Below are 18,639 nucleotides of genomic sequence, written 5' to 3'. Positions count from 1 at the left end.
CCTGCAGCTGAAGGCTCTCAAATGGAGCTCTGAGGCCGGGTGATGGCAGCTCAAGGCACACAGGCTCCCTGCACGCACTTGAGATACACTAAAATCTGTTACTGACAGAGCTGTCCTGTTGGTGATTTTCTTTTGCAGGAGGCTGGCTGCTTAGATAAAGGGAAGTGCCATGTAGTGCCAATCAAACCCTGCTATTTCCCCGGCCAGCGCTGGGTGAGTGCCCTGCACACAGGGCTCAGCCCAGGCCCCGTGGGCACTGCCCGGTGCAGGCACAGCAGTGCAGGCCAAGCCCCAGAGGCACCTCCCAAAGTCACCTTTCCCAAGCTCCATCCCCACAGAAAGCACAGACATCACACGCTCCACCTTTCACACCCCTCGGTTCCCCAGCACAGTGCCACGTCCCAGGCTCAGGTTAGGTTAACACACCGATTTTCCACGCTGCTGAGCTCCAGGACATCAATCTGATGGCCAAAGCAAGCTGCTCAGCCGGTGTCATGTTTGTCCGCAAGGAAATGGGATGTTTATGTTTATCCCAATTGACCCTGATGGATGACACTTTTGTTCCATTTAGCAGCTGCTTGGCCCATTGAATACCACAAAAGGAGATTAAGATCCGAAGTCTGTAGGGCTGTGCTATGAGCAACAGCCGCCTAATAGCAACAACTCTGCATAACAATCGCACGTTTGGCTTTTAGCTATTATTATTGTCCAAGGTCGGTTTGTTTTTCATATAAATAAATACATATCTATATATTAAATGAATAAACCTATGGGCTAAGTGATGTATTTCCAGATAAACCCTCCGACTGTTCTAGACTTCTCAACTAAATCATTCTGGACAATGATGTCCAGGAAGAAGTATAACGTGTCTTGTGAAGCCATGGGCAGAGCCAAGCTCAAGAATTCCCCATGGAACAGTGCAGAAGGGCTGCAGCCAAACGGAGCACCAGAGACCGTCAGTCACAAGGTGGCTCCCAGGAAAGCTCAGCACACTTCTGCAGAAGGAATGCCACTCTGCCCTGCCAGCCTGCCCTGGGGACATGGAATGAGCCCATCGGATGCTGGCATGAACAATGCTCCAAGGAAGAGCAAATCCTTCACCACCACCAGCAACAAGCCTTCTCCCCGCTGGAATTGCTGTCTGGACAGCAAATAATTCCTGCCCCTGCTCACCTCCAGTGCCTGAGCTGGGGTCTGCCCTGGGAAAGGGACCTGGGCCAAGGCACAGCACAATGTGGCTGGGCTGGAGACCTGCAGCCTGGAATGGTCTGATTATTTATGTCCCTGCAAATCCATTCTGTGCACGGGATTGCTGTGACCTCCCAGGACAGGCATGTGTGTGGGAAGAGCCTAATCCAGCCAGGCAGTTACTGACCATTTGGGGCCAGAGGGGAGACAGTTTTCAGACAGAAATCTCCTTGATTTCTGCATAAAAATCAAATACTGCTGACAAGACAGCTAGAATAGCCAGGCCCTTTCATTACTGACTAGACAATGAAGTCCAGCCTGGCCTTGGACACTTCCAGGGATGGGGCAGCTGCAGCTTCTCTGGGCACTCTGTGCCAGGGACTCACAGGGAGACAATAAGAACTTCTCTATTGCAAGGATGCCTCAGGTCAGTGTGAGGTCTGTAGGAATCCAGGGGCTCCTACCTGGAACACAGCCAGCAGGGCTCTGGAAGGAATAAGAGTGCAAAGCATTAGTGAGCCTCAGGAGCCCAATGGAAACAGGACTGCAACAAGGGCAGCAAGACGTGGTGCTTTGGGAAGCATCAGGCACGAGGGCTGAGTCACTGCCTGAGATAAACATCCCCATCTGATGTTGTTTCCTCCTCATATGCTACTGCACCCAGCAAAAACATACTGAAAACAAACAGCAGTTTCTTCACTGCAGTTAATTGCTTTGCTTGGGTCTATTTAATTCCTTGTTCAGCTTTAAGCATTGGACAAACAAACCCAAGACTTAATATTCTCCTTGTTTTGAACAGCAAATCTTATTTAAGAAGTGTTTGTAGAGTGCTCTCAGGCACGGGGTGGGATTGCTGGGGTGTTCTGTGCAGGGCCAGCAGCTGGACTCGGGGTCCTTCCAGCTCGGGGTGTTCTGTGATTCCACGGCTCCTATGTCATTCAAATCACACTTGTGTCATTGCTCAGAAGGTGGAGAATCACAGCATTCTTGGTGGTTTAGTTCTCCCTCCCTGCACATAGCTCAGATGGAAAGCCGTGACCCTGAAGGTCACACTCCACTTTCTCTTTCGTGGCTGGCGCTGGAAGCTGGTGGCCCTAAGAGCCACCAGCAACTTCCTGAGGCAGTCCTGGACCTGGGCGGGTTGTTGCTGGAGATTTAGAGAAGCATTAGAGAGAATCATGGATTAAATGTGCAAATAGTCAGTTTAAGGTGGATTTCAAACGTCTCCATGATAGACAAGCTGCAGTGGAAGAGTCTGGCAGGGAAACAGCCTCTTGGAGAAACTAAGGTGTGTGACTGGGGGAAAAGAAAGGCTCCCTTTGTCTCAAGAGCAGAAAAGTCACCAAATGTGATGAAGGTTTAATCCCTGCAGATGGTCTTTAGCCACAGCATCTTTATTCACTCCTCACCAGCATCTGTCGAGGAGTTGTCATCGCGGCTGATGCCAAAAGCCAGGCAGGGAGCGATTTGTGCAAAGCCTCTGCAGATAACGAGCTGGTTAATGGTGATAGTCCCTGTCAGCAGCCAGGCCCAGCCTGACAGCTCCCTTTCAGGCCCGGGGAGCTCTCATCCACTCTGACAGGGCCCCACGGGTGGAATGTGGGGAACAAAAGCCCCACACAAAGGGAGCACTTTGGGGCTGGAGCGTGTCTGGCTTCCCCAGGCTTCCGAGAGGCCACACAGTGACGGCGGATGACGAGTCTCTAATTAATATTTCATTCTCAGAGTGAGTTATCCCTTGGGGGAAGTTAAAGGTTTGCACATTTTGAGGCAAAGTACCGAGGCTGGTGATCTCGAATTAAGAAAGCGTGTTGAAAGGAGCTGCTGCAGTCTTTAACCCTGGGCAAGGGACATGTAAACCATACAGCATTAGTGCACAGTTTTAATTGTATAACTTGTTCTAGGTCCTACTTTAAGGTCTGCTCCAATAAATTCATACATAAGTGCCTCTAGAAAACCTTCACCCCTTCTTCCCTTTCTGTCTCCTCTGGGTTCAGGCATCTGATACTGCACATTGTGTGGAAGATTTGCTCTCCAAACCAACCCACTCAGTACATTTTATGGCAGCGATCAGATGAAGTGGCTGTGGGCTGGAACTGCTGAGTTCAGCAGAGAGAGGGAAAAGAAGGACCAGTGGAGCAGAATTTCTCCTGCACAGACCCCCAGACTGCAGGAGGCCAGGCTCGGTGTGAAGGGACTGTGGCTTTTGAGGGACGAAGCAGAAGAGCTGTGGCCACGGCAGGGGGCTGCCCCATGGCGCCCACTGCCCAGCCAGTGGTGAGAAATGAGCGTGAACTCTTCTGCAGCCCAGTCAGGAGAGCAAAGATGAACCCGGGGTGCCCTGGTGACCTCAGGAAGGAAAGGTTTCCCTTGGGTTGCTAAACAGAGCTCATAAATGAAGGAGTAAACACAAAGACTCAAGATGTGTCACCTAATTGACTCCTAAGTGACTGCTAATTATTTGATTGAGTTGAAGGTGAGAGGAGGACACGTGGTCACACACAGTCGGCAAACACCTGCAGGGTGGGATGGAGGAGTGCGCCGGAGCAAGCCCAGAGAGCCGGGGTGAGCCGGGGAGAGGACAGGAGTTTGACAGGAGAACGACCTGCAAATGAGTCTCAAAGTGCGTCTTCCCTGCAGGCTGGAAACAGAAGAAGATCTAATTCATTATAATCATTACACTCTCAAGAGAAGAGGAGAAGCAAGCTTTCTCTTGTGATATGCAGGGAAAAACTTCCGCACAGTTTACACAAACACTGTGAGTCCTGTGGGGCGGACACTGAGGTGCGGGCACATGGAATGGAAGGAATCCCGCAGCGTGGGATGGCACCGGGCACGGCCGGGAGCTGCCCCGGCCGCGGGGAAGGGGAGCGGGGGCTCTGTGAGGGCGAGGGGTGGGTGTGCCAGACGGCTGGGCTGGAGCGATTCCTGCCAGTGTAAAGACAGAAACAGCCGGACCACAGACGGTGTGGGCAGAGGTCTCTGCCCGTGTGTGCCCAGAGCCCCTCCCGGCCGGGCCGTGCCCCGCACGCCGAGCAGCGCGGGATGAGCACCCAGGGGCCAGCGCTGCCAAGGGACAGCCGAGGTGAGCCGACGGTCCCACCCCGGCACTCAGGGCCCTGTGCCAGCCCCGGCTCCTGCGCAGGGAGGCTGGCACGGCACCTGCCACCCTTGTCCCTGGACGGGAGCGGCAGCTCTGCACTGGTTTTCAGAGCTCGGTTCCTCCTGGCTGTAGCATCCAGGCTCTGCGGAGCTGCTGCAGGGCCGGCGGTGGGCGCTGGGTGGGCGGCCTGGGTGAGTATCCTGGGTGCCCTGGGTGGGTGCCGTGGGTGCCCTGGGTGGGCGCTGGGTGGGTGCCCTGGGTGGGTATTGGGTGGGTGGCTTGGATGCCCTGGGTGGGTGCCGTGGGTGCCCTGGGTGGGCGCTCGCTTTCACCCCTCACAGCGCACCCTCAGCTGCTGATCCTTGCGGGTCCCTTCCAGCTCGGGATATCTGATGCCGAGCCGGGGCTGCTCGCTGTCCCCAGCCGCGGGAGGAGCTCGGGAGGTTCCATGACGGGTCCCATTTTCCCGGCTGCGGCTGTTTCTGAACTGTGAACTCCCCCAGCTGGCCGCGGCTCGATATCGCCAGCAGGCACCGCAGCCCGCCCGCGGTGTCCCCCACCAGGGCTGCCCCGGTCCCCAAAGCCGAGGCTGCACTCGGGGCTGCTGGGGCCGTCACAGGGACCAGGTCACCGTGCGGGCTGCGGGGCTCGGGCACTGCCAGCACAACGTGCCCGACAGCAGGGAGCGGTGTGCGAGGTGGGAATGGCCTCGCACCAGCAAAGAGAAAAATGCAGGTCGCACATGTCCCCGAGGGTCAGGAGTCAATGGGGGATGCTGATGTGTCAGTGAGCACAAAGAAGGGGAAAGGCTGGAGCACCCGGTGACGCCCAAGAGGGAGGAAGCAGAGGGAAGCAGGCACGTGTGTTTGGCCGTGGGAGGTGGATGATGGGCGTGGGTGGACACCTTGGGGTGGACTCAGAGGTATCTTACTCAAGACCAAGACTTAACACTCAAGACCATGCCCAACTGACCAGGGCTCCTCGTGGTGCTGTAGCAAGCAGAGGTGTGTACGGGGATGGGTGACAGATGGGGCAGTGACAGCAGTGCCAACCCCTGTCTGTGCCAGCTGTGGGTCCCTGCTCGCTCCTTCACCCACCCCAGCTGCCACCCCACCCCTCCTTCGCGGACCCCACAAAAAGGCCAGGCCCAGGCAATTGTGTACAAAACCTGAAATAGTTTTACTTTGCTTTCTTTTTTTTTTCTTTTTTTCCTTCTTTTTTTAAACTTTGCTCTAGGTTTACTTAAGATTTTGTGAAGTCGATACAAGAGCATTTGATATGAATCGGTAAATAAAACACTGTCATAGATAGATAGCCACGATAAACTTTGTTAGAAATGTACATGTCGCGAAAAAATAATAATACTAATAATAATCATCATAATCATAATAAAAAAAGCCGGCGCGACGCCTGGGCCGGCGAGGCCCTGGTGGCACTGGCGGTGGCCCTGGTGGCCCCGGTGGCCCTGGTGGCCCTGGCCCACGGCGGCAGGTGGCTCTGGTTCCCCGCAGGCGCCGCGCCCCGGTAATGTGTGTATATAAACAAAGCCCATAAGAAATGTACAAATATAAAAAGCTACAAACATTAATAAATTACATCGTCACAAAACACGGAAACACTCCACAAGGTGCTAGTAAAATAACTGTCTCCCTCCTCGTACAAGAAGTTACGCAAAGAGCTGGTACCGGCGGGCAGCGCCCGGAGAGACCCTCCCCGTATAAAAACCCGGCGGTGGTTATTCCAAAAGCTATGTACAAGCTACATTCTAGGAAAAGGGGCCGGGGCGGCTGCGGGGCGGCGGCGCTGCCCCAGGGCGGCTCCCCCAGCGCTGCGGGCCGGGCGCGCTGCCGCTCCCGGCGCTGCCGCCCCCGGCGCTGCCGCCCCCGGCACCGGCGGAGCCCGCCCGGCACCAGCGGGGCCCGGGGCCGGGCCGGGGCCCGCCGCGCTCCTCGGTGGCCGAGATTAGTATTAACCTTTTGCGGCTAGTCGCTCTCAGCGCTCTGAGAAAGGACATCTATATTAAAAAATATTTATAGCAGGATTCTGTACAGTCCGACCGCTGAAAGTTAAAGGGGTTGTCGTGGTGGTGGCCCAGAAGTGGGTGGCAGTGTCCCCGGGGCCGCTAGAGCAGCAGCTTCCCGTTCCGGTGGATCTTCAGGATCTTGCCGAGCCGCTGCTTGGCCGTGGCCATGCCCTTCTTCGTACGCTTCCCTGCAAGGAGAGCAGGGTTGGGGTGAGGACCCACGCCCACCCCACGGGCACAGACCCTCCAGCTGCCTCCTGCCCCCACGGCCCTGCCCAGCACCTTCAGGGACCCCTGCAGCACCCTCAGGAGTGGGGCTGCTGCCCACGGCACAGGGCTTGGCTGGAGCACGGCCCCTGGAGAGCCAGCCCTGCTGAGCCGGGGGCACAGCACACACCCAGCCCCACGGACACATCCACACCTGCTCTCAGAGGAACAGCTCTGCCTGGCACCCTCCTGTCCCTGCAGTGCCAGCCCTCCTGCCCTGTGCCCTCACCTGCCCTGGCTCAGTGCTCATGGTCACCTGTTTGCCCACAGGGTGACAGTCAAACCCAGCCCCACCAGTGCCATCCTGCTCCTCAGGGAGAGGCTGCACACGCACACAGACACAGACAAACAGACACACAGACACACACACACACACACATACACACACAGATACCCCACAGCTCACTGCAGCTGACACTGACCCCTGTGTCACCCTGCAGCTCCAGGCTCCTGGGCACCTCTCTGCCTTGGACCTGATTCCCACCATTCCACCACAAAAGCAAAATTCCAGGCAAATACATCCTTTCCTCTCCAGCTCTGCAGAGAGCCACAGGTACCAGCAGCCCCCGGACAGACCCAGCCCCTACCACAGGCTGCACTCATCCTGCCCTGTGGCCATCCAAGCTGCCAGGGTACTGTGCTCTACCTCTGATCTGCTCCACTCGAATACATGGAATTCAGGAAACATCAGCCACATTGCCTCACTTGTCACTGGGGCCCTTCCCAGTGGGATCACACACAATTATCATGCTGCACTGTGCCTGTCCCACACAACTGCCTCAGTTACACTTCCTCAGCCAAGTTCAGGTGGAGAGCAGGATGTCCCAGCCCAGACTGGGACAGCCTCAGCTTTCTCATGCTTTCCCTACAGCAGACAGCGAGCAACCTCTTCCTCTCTCCTGCCTTTGCCCAAGGTTTGATATTCCTCTGCTCCCTGTCCAGAGAGATCTGCAGTGTGCCCTGCTCTGCACATGCTGGGAGGACTGTCCTCAGCTCCAGCCAGCACCAAGAGCACAGTGCCTGCCCCAGCCCTGGCAGAACAGCCTCTGTGGATCCTCCCCTGGGCAGCTGCAGCGGGCAGGCAGCCTGGGATGTGGCCCTGCAGGTGCTCCTGGGCTGGAGGGCTGGGCAGTGCTCCTGCCATGGCAGAAATCTCCTCTCTGCCAGGACAGGGGGCCGGGGCCCTGTCCCTGAGCAGACCTGCCTGGGTGCACAAACCCGTGCGCAGGGCACGCACAGGGCGGGGCGGCCCTGGGGAGGCACGGCCCTTCACCCGTCCCCACTCCTGCACCACCACCCAGGCGTTTCCTGGTACCTTTGGCGGAGGCATTGTTCTGCGAGGATGATGAGGGTCTCCTCTGTGTGAGGAACACACCGGGAGCCATCGGCTGCGATCCCCTGTTGGGCTGGGCGGCCCCAAAGGCGCTGGCCCCCGCGGTGTACTCGTGATCTGTGAGGCTGCTGGCCTGCGACTCCAGCTTCGGCTCGGGGGAGCCGCCTTCCTCCACCGCTTGGCTTGCGTCGGGGGCTGACAGCTTCTTTTTGGTATTTTTTTTCTTCTTGCCTTTTTGTTCCTCCTTTAAAATGACAAAGATGAAGCTCAGATTAATCCCCAGAAGACCTTTAGCTAGGGCAAGGGCCAGCGGCGTCGCTTGGGGTGCTGACACAAGGACAGCCCGGGAGGTGGCCGTGGACAAGCGTGGCTCACAGCTGCACACACACGTTTGCCTCTCGTGCTCTACATCCCGGCTCTGTGCGGGGCCTCCTGGTTCCTCACCCTGCAGCCAGCGGGAGCCAGCAGGGCCCTGGCACCGCAGCGTGGTCAGCACGGGCAACTCCTTCCATCTTCCACAAAAACTGGCACCTCCTATCTTCAGGGATCTTCACACCCTTGCACAACAGCACGAAGGATATTAAACACGCCACTGATTCAGCCTCTGCTTCCTGCTAGGACACACACGTCATCTCCTGACCTGGAACTGCACCTGGACATGCACACTGGGGTGGCACAGGCCTGCTGCTGTCCTGTGTCCCTTGTCTACTTCCAGCTCCTTCTTCTTGACCCTGCCTCCATCCTTAAAGCTCTTCTACTCAACAGTCCACCTCGCAGAAGCCCAAGGCCACCACAACCTGCATCTCCACCAGCTTGCTGAGGTGCCTCACCAACCTCGTTCCAGCAGACCTTGTCACCTTAGCATCTCACCATGTCACCTTTGTGGGGCTTCTCTGAGCCCTTCAGAGACAGACACCAAACATCCGAACTGCCCTGGTTCCTTTCTTAGTCTGACCCTCTGCTCACAGTTCACCAAACCCTTGGAAACAAACCCTGACACTCCCCAGCAGCCGATCTGCACAGACAGGCAATCACACCAGACAGGCTCTCAGGACACAGCACACACACTCCTTTGGGGCAGCTTCTCCTGCTCTACCCCAGGAGCTGTTCTCACTCCCTCAGCCTCCCTGTGCTCTGTCCCTTGCTGCCCTGTGACGCGGTCAGGTGTGTCGTGACACCGCCGGGCTTGGGTCCCGTTCATTTCCCTGAGACTGCAGAGCCTCGTGTCACTGGCAGGAGCAAACCCCGTGCAGGGCTGGCACAGCACTCGGCCGGGGCACGGCCCTGCTGCTGGGGACAGGGCTGTCACCCCGGCAGCCCCTGCTCCCCACGCAGCCTCTCACCTGCTGGGACAGCTTGGCGGCGGCAGCGGCCAGTCCAGTCTCGATGGAGGCGACTCTGGTGCCCTCCCGCACCGGCCGGTCCTGCCGGGGCACCGAGGGGCCAACTCGAGCTGCAAGGAGAGCAGAGACAGCTCAGGGGCAGGACTGTGCCCAGGGGCAGAGACAGCTCAGGGGCAGGGATGTGCCGGGGGGCAGTGGCAGGTCCAGGGCAGGGATGTGCCGGGGGGCAGTGGCAGGTCCAGGACAGGGATGTGCCCGGGGGCAGAGACAGCTCAGGGGCAGGGATGTGCCAGGGGGCAGAGGCAGCTCAGGGGCAGGGATGTGCCCAAGGACAGAGGCAGGTCCAGGGCAGGGATGTGCTCAGGGGCAGAGGCAGGTCCAGGGCAGGGATGTGCCCGGGGGCAGAGACAGCTCAGGGGCAGGGATGTGCCCAAGGACAGAGGCAGGTCCAGGGCAGGGATGTGCTCAGGGGCAGAGGCAGTTCAGGGGCAGGGATGTGCTCAGGGGCAGTGGCTCTGCCCTGCTCAGCCAGAAGAGATGGGGGCAGCCTCTGCCCTTCCCTTCCCAGGTGCGAGTGAGGCACAAGAGCCCCGGGCATGGTGGCACGGGCAGAAGCTGCTGATAGAGATGTCACACAGCTGAGCAGCTCCACAGCCACCTGAAGCCAAAGCCACACACATCTGTGCCCACATCCTGGACTGTGAGTGTCACTGCCAAAGGGACAGTGCTCACTGCAGCCAGGGGAGGACATGCAGGGCCACAGGCTGATGGGACCAAGCATGGGCTGCTTGTCACACACAGCACACACAGAGGGTGCTCATGGGCTGTGGGGTCAAAGGGGTCTAGGGGCCCTCTTGCCCCTGGTGAGCTCCCACAAACCCAGGGCAGACCAAACCCTCCCAGACCATGAGCTTTGGCTGAACCTGGAGGATACTATTCCTCAGTATTCCCAGTCAACACCTGGAATCCATGGCAACTCAGCTGTCCAGGGATTGTTGATTCACTGTTACACCACTGCTAAGGTGGCAACCAAATGGTCTGTCACTAAGAGGGTGAGGAGAAATAAACCAACCAAGGAATTACATTTTCCTGCCAGCTGATTGCAGGAGGAAGGCTAAAACTGCTTGGCAGGAATCTCAGGGCCTGGATCACTTCCCACTGACCTGGAAAGGGTTAATTTTTCATGACACAAAGAAATCACTATTTGTGTGTTACAGTTTCCACACTCTTGGGAAAATAGCTGGGTTTAGAGATTTGCAAGCCTTAGCCTGAGTGTGGGCAGCACAGAGCACATGGACTTACCTGTCGGACTGTAAGGGGCATCATCTGAACTTTTCCTCTTCTTTGATCGGGATTTGAATACTGGATTATCTTCATCTGATTCGAGAGAAGGGTAAACTGCAGCAGGAAACAAAGAAAGAGCTTCAGTCTAGGAAACAGCTCTGCCCTGCACAGAGGTCCCTTGCTGTGTCCAGGTGCAGGGACCACAGGCACCTGGATTGTCCCAGAAGTGCCACTGTACACTTCTGTCCCAGCTGTGACACTCAGGGGACTTCCCTCTGCTCTCACCCACACATTACTCTGGGGAGCTGTTGTCATTAAACTGTGACTGGCTCTCCATATTCCTCTATAATCACAGAATATCCTGAGCTGCAAGGGAGCCACAGGAGCCATCGAGTCCCTCTCAGTTGCCCTGTGGAGCTGTGGCTGCTCCATCTCTGCAAGTGTCCAAGGCAAGGCTGGACAGGGCTTGGAGCAGACTGGGACAGTGGGAGGTGTCCCTGGCCAGGATTAGTTGGGAATGAGATGATCCCTAAGGTCCCTTCCAACCCAAACCTCTCTATGACTCCAGGATAATTGTGGCAGAAATGATGTAACTGGTGCAAAGGGGCTTTGTGCCCATTTCTGCTGCAGATGCTTGCCTTCTCCGCCAAAACTCAGAGTAGCATTGGATCCCTATCCCATGTACAAATTCAACTTCTCACTCCTCTCAGCTGGAGGTTTAATTGCTGCTGTGCAGACAAGGACATTTCTGTCACAAGTAGCAGTACCTGACCCACATTTCTGGGACAGTCCCCCGTTTCTGGGTTGACTGCTGCAGTTCTGGGGGCTCTCCAGGTTTCCTGAGAGTTTCTCGTTGTGCCACACCTCAAATGCAGCCTGCCTGGATGGCTGTGTGACCCTGGGCTCTGCAGCCACCTGCTGTCACCCATCTCTGCCTGCTCTGGTGTGCAGATCCCGTTCCACGGCTGCTCCCGGGGTGGCAGAGGGGAGGAAGCACCACGGGCAAAGGGACGTTTGCTAACAGGCACACGGGCACAGGGACAATTGCCAACAGGCACAGGGATGTCCCTGCAGCCCCAGGCACAGCCTCACTCTGCTTCCCTGCTACTCACCATAATCTGAGTCCTTAAAGCAGGCATCCAAGTGGTCCTGGTCCTCGTCATAATCCTCGATGTCGATGTTGTTCTTTGTGCTTTTCTTCAGCAGCCGCTTCCCGGCGTTTTTGTTGCTGCCCCCACCAGATTTTTTCGAGTTTTGTGTGGAGAAGGAGTTGTTCTTGGCCTGATTGGTGCCCCACGCCGTCTGCAGGCAGGACTCTGAGGCCTGGAGGTTTGCCATGGAGAGCATGCCCTGGATGGCTTCCTGCGTGCTGGGGGAGGCAGGTGGCTGGCTGTGGGACAGGGAGAGATGCTGGAGCACTCAGAGATTCCAGAAACACCAACCCCTGGCTCCTGCCACGGCACTTGTGCTAGGAGGGACCCCCTGATCCCCCTGACCACCAGGGCCAGTGGGGAATTTGATGGGACAGGAGTGCCACAGAGAGCTCCTCAGAGCTGGGGGAGATGGCCCAGGAGCCACAGAGACATGGGCAGGTCCCTGGGGCTGTCAGCGCTCTGGGCAGAGCTCAGGGAACTTCCCAAAGGCCACAGCAGAGTTCCTGACACAGCAGTGTCACTATACCAACCATCATCATCATCCTCCTCCTCCTCACCATCATCTTTAAATATCTATCTATCTATCTATCTATCTATCTATCTATCTATCTATCTATCTATCTATCTATCTATCTATCTATCTATCTATCTATCTTTAATAATGTTATTTTTCTGTACTACCAAGTCACCCTCCTCCTCCTCCTCCTCATCATCATATTTTCATAGCATTATTTATAATCCATACTACCAGCTGCTGTGAAAGGAGAGCTTAGGCATCAGCACTGGTGGGGGATGTCGTGGGGGCTCTGCTCGAAACTGCCTGGAAGCCCCAGTTCACATCATGGGCTGTCAGCACTCCAGGAGCTGCTGGAAATCACTTCTGACACTGGCACAACTCATCTCCAGTGCTGGGAGTTTGGGCAAGCAGTGAAATGCAAAAACCCCTTGCTGTGGCAATAATATTTGTTACACTTGTTATGCCTTTGTTGTGCAATGGAAGCCACAAACATACAAGAGAATTAATCTGGGCTCTGAATAGAGTAATGTACAAGACCATAAAGGAAGGTTTTGGGCACTAATGGCATTTAGTCATAATCCTGGAAATTAGTTAAGACTAGTGTTAGTTCACAACAAACAGAAGAACATCAAAAAACTTATTTAGGAAAGAGCCATTTAAATCCCTCCAATATCATGCCTTCTCCTCTGCCTTCTCCCTAGCAAAGAAATATTTTGCATCATCTACAAGGAATTATCATATTTTCTTCCAGTCTTTTTCCCTGAACTGTTTTTCCAAACACTGGACTCTCAAAACACTGCAAACAGACCATCAAATACTGACCACTAAATGGGCAAATCAGAGAGGAACTGCCTTAAGCAACACAAACTTCAACAAATAAATGGTGGGATATGATCAAAACCAGTGGTTCTGAGAGTCAAACACCAACCTGAAAAGGGGGAAATGTCTCAGAGCTGCACATGAGGCAGAATGTTTCTCATTAGGGCATGTGCCTGGTGTGCTTCCATCAGGAGTATTTCAGCTTTCTAAGCCAAAAAAAATTCAGGAAGATTCAGGAAGCAATTTTGAAGCTCTGGAAGAGCCATATCCCCTTTCTGTAGCTTCAGCAATGATTTTTGAAAAACCACATTCATGAAAGTAAACTATCAGTGAGTTACAATTATGGCTTAAAAAACATTTTCAAAAGAGCACTGGAGCAGGAACAAAGCAGCCAAAATTATTCCACCCCTGCTGTGTGCCCACAGCCACCCCAAACACACAGGAGGTGGCACTGGGGACAGCTCAGGGCTGCCTGCAGCCTTGCAGTGCTGTCCTGGGGCTGGCAGCTGCTGCTGTGGGTGACAGAGGGGGACACACTGACAGACACTGGTCTGTGCCTCATCTGCCCTGTTCCAGCCCTGGGGTGGCAGCAGGGCCAGGGCAGTGCCCGTCCCCTGTGCTGGCACTGCTGAGGCCCCACCACAAACTTTCCTCCCTCTCCCTCCAGATCACAGGATAAAGGAAGAGTTTGCTTACTGGGGAAAAGCAGCCATCGAGCTGCAAAATTCACTCTCACTCACACACAACCACAAGAGAGCAATTTTGTTCACAGGTAAGAGGGAAAGGCTCCCCTGGTGCGTACCTGTTGGTGTTATACTCTAAACCCCCAACTTCCTTGCTTGCCTGCAAAAGGTCAAGAATTCCTGCTGAGCTTCCACTCTCTTTCTTTACTTTGGAATTGCGTCCCGGCTTTGCCTCTGTGTCAATGTGAAGCAAATCTTCATCTGATGAGTCCTCGCTCTGCAAGAACAAGGAAAGGGCTAGGAAAGGTGGAAACTCACTGAGCTGGTCCCCTAGAGCAGCACAGTGATCTCTGCAGCCTGCTGCTGCTCCAAAGACACAGGCCTGGCCTTTGGAATTCACTTTCTTTACACAAAAAAAAGAGAACAAAACCAAGTACGTGGTAAAAATCCATCTCCCTGTAGCCTGTAGGCAAGGAAGGATTTTCTTTCCCCTTCCAAAGCTTTGAGATCTGGTCCTGCTGATGGGATTCATTCCCTGTAACAGTGGTGTTTCCATCCCCACAGCAGCAGACGCGGAGGCTCAGGCAGAGGAATGGGACAGGTATGCAGGGACAGTGTCCTGTGAGGCTCTGGAAGGGAGCTGCCTACGTCTGACCCTCTCTTTGAGGCTGAGGTTTCTAGGCACTGTAGTCTGGTGCCTAAGAAAACAAGTTTTGCCCCATTCCTGCCCTGCTTTCAGGCTGCTACAGCACCAGCCCTTCCTGCCTGGCTGCCAGCCTGTTGTCTCCAGAATTCCCTCCTCAGGCTCCTGCACAGGGACAGGTCTGCACTTCCCCCTGAACGTCCCACACACAAACCAGGGTGAAAAGAGCTCCTTAGTACTGAACACTTTTGTCATCTTTGGTTCTGTCTTCATGAACCATTTTGCTATTTTGACTTATTCAGGTATGACAATATGAATTTGTATTTACCACAGTCAGGGAAAACACTTAATTTTCATGTCATTTGATTTGCAGCCCTGTGCTGCAGACACAGAGCAGACTCAGGGCTGGGCTGTGCCGTCCTGCAGGTGAGCTCAGCCAGGCTCACTGGCACTGCAGGGCTGGGTCACCAGCTCAGGAGGGCTCTGGATCTCAGCACGGGCACAGAGGCTCTGCCAAGGGGCACAAAACAAATACTTGAGGAGGAGAAGCACAGGATGGTTTGGGTTGGACAGAGCCTCCTGCTCCAGGAGTGCCTCGTGTGAAGGCACAGTCACCTCATACCTTGTACGGCACCGACTCCACCTTCGGCTTCTTCACAGGGGTGTGCTGCAGGCCCTCCTTCTTATCTGACAAAACTGAATAAACAAAAAGGAACAGAAACTCAGGGGGGTTTCCCTTCAAAAACCAGCCCTTCTATTCCACTCACACTTGACTGACAGGTAAGACATGGCTTTCTTTATTATAAATCACACAGATTTTAAAGATTGTATTGACTCTTTTGGAAAATCACCACCTAAGACTAAAGACAAACCAGGAGATATCCTTACAGGGCAGCTCTCTTTTTGCAGTGTTTTTCTTTCTTCTGATTGGAAACTCATCGATTTTCAGTTCACCATCATCTGACACATACTCATACTCATCCCGGACAGGTTTAGCTTTGTCCTCTTTAAAATTCTGCAGTGACCCAAACACGCTGGTATTCAGATGAGTTTTGACTCCCTTTGAACTGAAAAAGATATTTACAAATCAGTAACAACACTCTGAGTAGAAAACAGCTTGTGACTTGACAGACAGTGAGTATCTCTCTGCAGAAATCTCAGGCAAATTGAATTCTTTCAGGGGTGCCAAAGCAACTAGAATAATTTTACACACACATTTCTGAACCTATGATTGATATCTCAAAATAGGACTCTGACTAGAGCACTAGAAGAAGTTTTAATGATAGGATATTTTATACATTGCCCAGAAAGGAAGATTTTCATCATCTTGGATAAAAAATATAAATAATGACCTTTCAATTTCCTTTTTTAGTTGATGTGTGCTGTCATATTTTTACCTACCCAAGCAACTTCTTATTAGAGAAAGAGAATGTGAATTTGCTGTCTTTATTTCCTGATAAAGGCGTCTTTTCCGATTTGTGTTCCTCTTCCATTTTTAGAAGTGAATCGGGTTTACTGTTCTGAAAGGGAAAAGAACAAAACAAAATAAATAAATCAGTTAAACGAGTCATTTATGTTTCAGCTCAAAGGTACCATCTGAATCTAAGCCTGTTACACTTTCCCTTATTTAAAAACCCTTTCAAATTTCCCTGCAGACAAAATGTTCTATCCCATGAGTGAATTGCACTCACCCTGCAATAGCCCTCAAGAAAGGCAGGCTTTTAGTCCATAGGGCACAACCCAGATTTCACTAACTCTAATTTTATGCCATTAAAATTAGTTATTGATGATTAGCTAGCTATTGATTAGTTAGTGATTTCTCATGAGTTATTGATTTCAGACAAACCAGGAGGACTGTGTCAGAGCAAGGATCACAAAAGGGATCAGCATGAACCATCTCCCTGTTAACAGTCTGGTGTCACTATGGACAAAGGGACAACTCAGCACGTGCTTTTGAGGAATCCATCCACTCCCTCTTCTTTTATCAGGGATTAATTGATTATTTCCTGCCTAATTTTCTTTTCTTTGGGAACTGAAAATTGGTGCCTCGTTCTGTCCACTTGGACAGAGCCACAAACAATTCCCTGCCCTTGGCTTATCGTCATGTGGCAGAATTTAACAGGAGACATCACCTTGTATTTCCATTTGGCTTCAGTTTTGCTTTTATTTTGCTCTCGAACTTCAAATTTCTCCACCTCATTCTGCTTGTTCGCAGATTCCTTATTGGGAACACCTAAAACATTCTTTGCAGCCTGGGAAAAAAGTCAGGAAGAAGTCCTCTGAATGAGGGTGGAGTGTTGGCATGTCAGAAACACAGGCTTTGTCTGGGAAATAACATGATATATTTTTGAAAACCCCAGACCCCAAATTTGATTGAGGTTCAATCAGATACTGCTCCTTCAGAGTGTGCAGAAGAGCAGCTGCCCTTCTCCTTGATACACCAATACTCTCCTCTCCCTGTCTGTCACCCCATGGCAGGTTTCACAAACTGCACACAAACTGTTAGAACTTCAGAAACATTTTAGGAAAGATTTATGGATATTTCTTCACAAACAGTGTACAACCCTTCCTCTGTCAGTGCCCTGATGGATCCTGGCCCCTACCGAAATCCATAGCAAAATTTATGCTGAATTAAAGGGTGTCAGAATTAAAGGACTTCAAAAAGAACCGTGTCCTGCGTGGGCAAAAGTGGGAGAAAACTACAGGTCAGTTCTCAGTCACTCATTCTAGATAACATCTCGAGCAAATGAGATACTGTAGAAACAAATCCTGTCATCACTGACACCTTTAGAGATCAGTGGGTTTCTGGAGGCTCCACATCCATGAATGACCAACAAACAGCCAAATCAAGGAGGCAGGAGCAGGGCAGTGAGCCAGCAGCTACAAACCTCCCCTTGCTCCTGCAGAGCCAGGCTTTCCCAAAGTGCTGCACACATTACTTTTGCATGAGCCTTAGGGAGTGATTTTATCTCTCTGGGGGGGAGAAGAGGGAGAGGTTAAAACACCACCCACCTTCCCCTTCTTTGGCGTCTCGATCTTGGTCAGAGCCTCCTTGGTGTGTGCCTCCAGCAGGTCCAGGTTGGGGATGGCTGGTGGCGGGCTCTCCTTCGCCTTCTTGCCTTTCTTTTTGCCTTCTCCCTTCACTTTCGGTGTCTTGGGAGGTTTGGGGGGCTTGGGAGGCTTCGGGGGCTTGGATGGCTTCAGTTGTTTGGGAGTTTTCACAGTTTTGGGAGTCTTTTTTTTCGGGAGCTTTTCTGGGGGCGGGGGCGGAGGGGACACCGGGGCGGGGGACGGCGCCTCCTCCTTGTCCCCAGGACAGAGCTCCTCGGCCGGGGGGTTGGCACTGCTGTCTGCTTTGCTGGCTTTCGAGGCGTTCTGGGGTTGGCACAAAGCACAGCCTGCTCAGACACTCCTGTCCCGTGGTACTCACCCCACCCTCCCTCAGATGGGGAAACAAACCCAGAGATGCCCAAAGACGTGATGGAGGGGGACCTGCACACAGGCCAGTGAGGAATGGAGATCCCAGCAGGGCCACAGCAAAGCTCTGCCCACCAATCCCCACCCCAGCTCCCACCCACATTCCCCAAGCCTGCAGGAACTCCAGAGGCTCCAGGGACTGTAACCCTCTCTGGGCTGGACCATCAGGTGGGAGTTACACGGCCTGTCCACACAGGACAGATAACATGAACAGCCTTCTGCTTAAAATGCTGATCAGCTCCAGCAAAACCCCTTCCCCTTTAATTCTGATGTGATAAATATAGCAGAATCACATTTCATGCCCTCGGGAAAAATTAGCAGTAAAATAGCTGCCCAATTAAAATTAACACTGACTAATTAAAAAGAAATTATTTTCTGCTTAAGTTGCCATTCTGACAATCAGAAAACTGAAATACTACATCAAAGAGGACCAAAGGAGAGGACAGGTTTCAGTTTTGAGCTCTGGACGTGGTTAGAGCAGGGTGCAATGTCTCCCTGAAGGAGCTGAGCCAGCTGTGGTCCCCTTGTGCTGTCACACGTCTCCAGCAGGACCTGGTACCCCAGTCAAAGGCTGAGACCTCCATGCATTCTATAGCCTGGACCCCCACTACAGTAAATACTGTAAAAACAGCACAAACCTCACTTAATCTTATTTCTTTGGCAAGGTCCTTGATAAGTTGTGCTGGTTTGAAGTTTTCTGGCAGTTCATCTTCATGCTCTGCTAAAGCCTAAAACACAACAAAGGCAAATTGCTGTTTCTGTGCATATTTTCTTCAAAAATAAATAAAAAAACCTCTTGAAGTGA

General features: G+C 53.2%; 1 protein-coding gene across 3 annotated transcripts in view; it reads right to left on the bottom strand.

The window, feature by feature from the left end:
- Positions 1 to 5,446: 5,446 nt before the first annotated feature.
- The window catches only part of PHF2 (PHD finger protein 2), a 48,729-nt gene continuing 35,536 nt past the window's right edge, over positions 5,447 to 18,639 (bottom strand). The window contains exons 11-22 of one of the 3 annotated variants that reach the window (XM_063411686.1): positions 18,473 to 18,562; positions 17,370 to 17,732; positions 16,490 to 16,609; positions 15,759 to 15,877; positions 15,246 to 15,424; positions 14,980 to 15,053; positions 13,834 to 13,991; positions 11,654 to 11,931; positions 10,560 to 10,655; positions 9,258 to 9,367; positions 7,897 to 8,158; positions 5,447 to 6,502 (exon numbers count right to left, since the gene is read on the bottom strand). In XM_063411686.1, coding sequence (XP_063267756.1) covers positions 6,414 to 6,502; positions 7,897 to 8,158; positions 9,258 to 9,367; positions 10,560 to 10,655; positions 11,654 to 11,931; positions 13,834 to 13,991; positions 14,980 to 15,053; positions 15,246 to 15,424; positions 15,759 to 15,877; positions 16,490 to 16,609; positions 17,370 to 17,732; positions 18,473 to 18,562 — 1,938 coding nt within the window. In that variant the 3' untranslated portion in view covers positions 5,447 to 6,413. The remainder of the gene's footprint in view (positions 6,503 to 7,896; positions 8,159 to 9,257; positions 9,368 to 10,559; positions 10,656 to 11,653; positions 11,932 to 13,833; positions 13,992 to 14,979; positions 15,054 to 15,245; positions 15,425 to 15,758; positions 15,878 to 16,489; positions 16,610 to 17,369; positions 17,733 to 18,472; positions 18,563 to 18,639) is intronic. The other 2 variants (XM_063411688.1, XM_063411687.1) reach the window with 2 other exon arrangements.

This window comes from Prinia subflava, chromosome 14 (assembly GCF_021018805.1).
Source record: "Prinia subflava isolate CZ2003 ecotype Zambia chromosome 14, Cam_Psub_1.2, whole genome shotgun sequence".
Taxonomy (NCBI): Eukaryota; Metazoa; Chordata; class Aves; order Passeriformes; family Cisticolidae; genus Prinia; species Prinia subflava.
This window is presented reverse-complemented; position numbering and strand designations above follow the sequence as displayed.